The 3,511-nt window shown below is 34.3% G+C and overlaps 1 protein-coding gene across 1 annotated transcript in view; it reads left to right on the forward strand.

The window, feature by feature from the left end:
* Positions 1-740: 740 nt before the first annotated feature.
* The window catches only part of LOC119836335, a 24,574-nt gene continuing 21,803 nt past the window's right edge, over positions 741-3,511 (forward strand). Inside the window, exon 1 of the mRNA XM_038361637.1 lies at positions 741-845. Coding sequence (XP_038217565.1) covers positions 824-845 — 22 coding nt within the window. The 5' untranslated portion in view covers positions 741-823. The remainder of the gene's footprint in view (positions 846-3,511) is intronic.

Genomic DNA, 3,511 nt, shown 5'->3' on the forward strand with positions numbered 1-3,511 from the left:
AACCTGTACGCTAACAGCTGACTTTTGTTTTGATTAGCTCAGTGTGGCGTCGCGTCTCGCGCGGGGCGGACCTGCCTGCACGTTCTCTTTGACAATAATAACGTGGTGTTTGCGTTTTCATTGTTGTTTGTGTAGGGAAAGGACGTGTTTATTTCAATTTGTCTTTCTATATTTTATTCATAAATTTTGTAGGGGTTTTGTTTTTGCATTTTTTTTTTGTTAATTTGTTCTGTATTTTTGTTTAAACCAAATAATTAATTAAATAACGAAAAATAATAAAACCATTTATTATTTATAAAAAAAAAAACGCAGCATCAATCAAGCGGTGAATTTAAAAAACGATGAGTGTTAAAACACTTTTATTTCATTTAATATGCGATCAGTCATAGCCAGTCTAGACGGTTATGAAATTTAAACATATAATAATGTAGGTAGTTGGAAGGAACTTGCTGCCCTTTTGATTTCAATCAGTCGCGTCTCGACGCTCGAGCTGTGCGGACGTGTCGTATATTCTAGACGAGGACATAATATTATGAGATAATAATATAATACTTTAATTAATTTTAATTGCAATATTTGTTTTATTTTTGTTTACTTTAATTTAATAATCGCCGGTTTTTTCTCCTTATTGATAAATAAAATCTGCATTTTTAACTTTTTCATAGATTTGAAGTTATTACTTATTTGTTTATGTAATTTTTATTGATCTCTTTCCTCATTTGCATTTCCAGATTTACTTTTATAACATAATGACGTTAAGACCTAGTTCTATTTAAATATCGACTGATAATTGATTGTGATATAACTTGTGATAATAGTGATAATGTTTTGTTTATTTGGACGGAGTGAGTATAGAAATGATTTTACTAGATTAGATAAGATTTTTATTTCGTATAGTTTGTTTCATTATTCTGTGTCAATTTATATGATTTTAGTGAGTAAATATAAAAAAAATACATAATATACTTAATAGTCCAAACAAATAATACGATATAACATATTTAAATAAATTACACCTGCATTTTAGATAGGGATGGGGTACATTTTAGGTTTTAGATAAATTATAATAAAGCGAAACGCGCGCGGGCGAAGCGGGCCTCAACAAAACTGCATTTTATTCTTACTAATACTATAAATAACAAGCAGTGGTGGCTCAGTGGTGAGTACCTCGAACAAAATCGATAAGTCGGGGTTCGAGACCGGGCGAGCGTGCAGGAAATAAATTGATATTTCAATTTATCTGTACATGTGGATAACATCACCACTGCTCGAAACGGTGAAGGAAAACATCGTGAGGAAACCGGCATGTCTGAGAATTAAAAAGTTCGACGACATGTGACATCTGCCATATGCTGTGGTGGATTTCCTCAACCCTCATAGGAGGCCTGTGCCCCAGCAGTGGGAACATATATGGGCTGATGATTATGAATATCATTAAGGCGGTTTGTTTGTCTGTCATTTTATGAAATTATTTTTTTCGTCTGGAGATAGTTGAGAAGCTAGAGGGTGACATAGCCTAGTTTTTACCGCTGTGAAACATCTGGTTCCCACGGGAATTTCCTTTTGACAGCACGGGCGAAGCCGCGGCGGAAAACCACTAAATGATAAATTTTCTGAGGCTTGGATAATAATATTTTTTTATTATATCAGTTTTTCGAATTTTACACAATTAGAAGAATTTTTTTTTCTGTTAAAAATTATGTCACTTTTAATTTCAAAAACCATAGGAAATAAAGAAATAGTATATATATACCTTGGCACAGTGGTTAACGCGTGAGCGTAGAACCGAGGGGTCCCGGGTTCAACACCCGGTGGGGACGCGTAAAAAAAAAATGTCTCGGTCTGGCAGGACACAGAAGGCTGATCACCTACTTGTCCGTAAAGAAAATCGATCAGGGATCGAACAGATGAACATCATCTGCCCCATACCCCACTAGGGGACACGGGACTTCACTTTTTTAACAGGAACCAACTGCTCCTTCAAGTTTCATTAATAAAAATACGTTATAGCAGTTATCCAATATAAGACCTTTCCCTTATATTCCAACGCTTATGTACCAGAGACTAAGCTGTAATGGTCATTTATTTACGACTAACTGTAACCCGCGACTTCACTCGCGTTATACCTATAATAATTAGCCTGTGTGGCTAGTCCAGACTAAAATCTATCTGTGTATCAAATTTCATACTATATTTTGTAGGGTCAAATTTCGTGATGCCACCTGAAGGAATATTTCTATTGACTGTACATAGACAATTTCCTCTAATATTTTATTATTTCTTAACAGAAAGAAAACTGGATAGGGAATCGTCTAAATCTCATAAAATTACACGAATGTAAATCGTATATTTCAACAAGCTTTTGAACCAAATTATAAGAACCGTCTATAAATAATACTTAATAACTTAAATAAAACTTAGTTACAGTTAACTGAGTCTATGTCTATATACATAGTCTATTATAACAGGATACTTAAACAAGTAATAGGTGTTTGTCAAACTAAGAGTTATTTATTAAATTCTTATTAAAAACTAGCTATTCGGCCGCGGCTTCGCCCGCGTAGAATTCGCTTATATCGCGCGACATGGTAAGGAGTATTTTCTTCGCATTAAAAAGTATGGTTTGTTATTTCCCACGTTTAGCTCCATCTTGATACCAAGTTTCATCAAAATCGGTTTGACAATAACGAACTTACATACAAACTTTCATCCCCTCTTTCAACCCTTTCTACTCTTTTTTTCGCGATAAAAAGTAGCCTATGTCCTTTGCCAAGTTCAGTTCTATCTTCATAACAAATTTTATCAAAATCGGTACAGTGGTTTAGGCGTGAAAGCGTAACAGACAGACAGACAGAGTTACTTTCGCATTTATAATATGAGTAGGGATTGTAATCCAAATATATATACAGTGTGTTTGGTAGAAGGTTACGACGGGCCAAATGGGGGCGTTGGGGACCCATTAAGAAAATACAAGCTGGCAAAAAATCAATTGTTTTTTTTTTTAGATTTTTTTTTTATATTTTCGGTTTTCACCGAAATTTTATCTGTTTACTTCCATAACGATATCCGTTTTATATTAGTGGGTTTAACTAGCTCCAAAATATTAATTTAAATGAAAATATAATCTTCACTTAAACGGTTAATCGAGTGAAAAGCTATAAGGTGACGAACACAAAAAAAAAATGCAGTCGAATTGAGAACTCCCTCCTTTTTACAAGTTGCTTAGAAAACATTAAAATCAGAAGGAAATAAAAACAGATGGTACGTGTCAATTCGCACTTAGTTACAGGATAAGGTTCGTCTAGACCGAGTCTAGTTAAACCTAGGTCAACGTTCAGACAACAAAGCGTTTCAGGCATATAGGTTCATTGAATCTCATGGTACAGTTTATTTCAGCTACCATTCGCGTGGAGGATAGTGGGTTGAATTCTTTGATACGCTTTAATTAGCTTCAACTGTTTGTGTGTAAGTCTTTAGATTCGATTTTGACCCACTTTCAACAAGTCAATAT

Source organism: Zerene cesonia, chromosome 24, assembly GCF_012273895.1.
Source record: "Zerene cesonia ecotype Mississippi chromosome 24, Zerene_cesonia_1.1, whole genome shotgun sequence".
NCBI lineage: Eukaryota > Metazoa > Arthropoda > Insecta > Lepidoptera > Pieridae > Zerene > Zerene cesonia.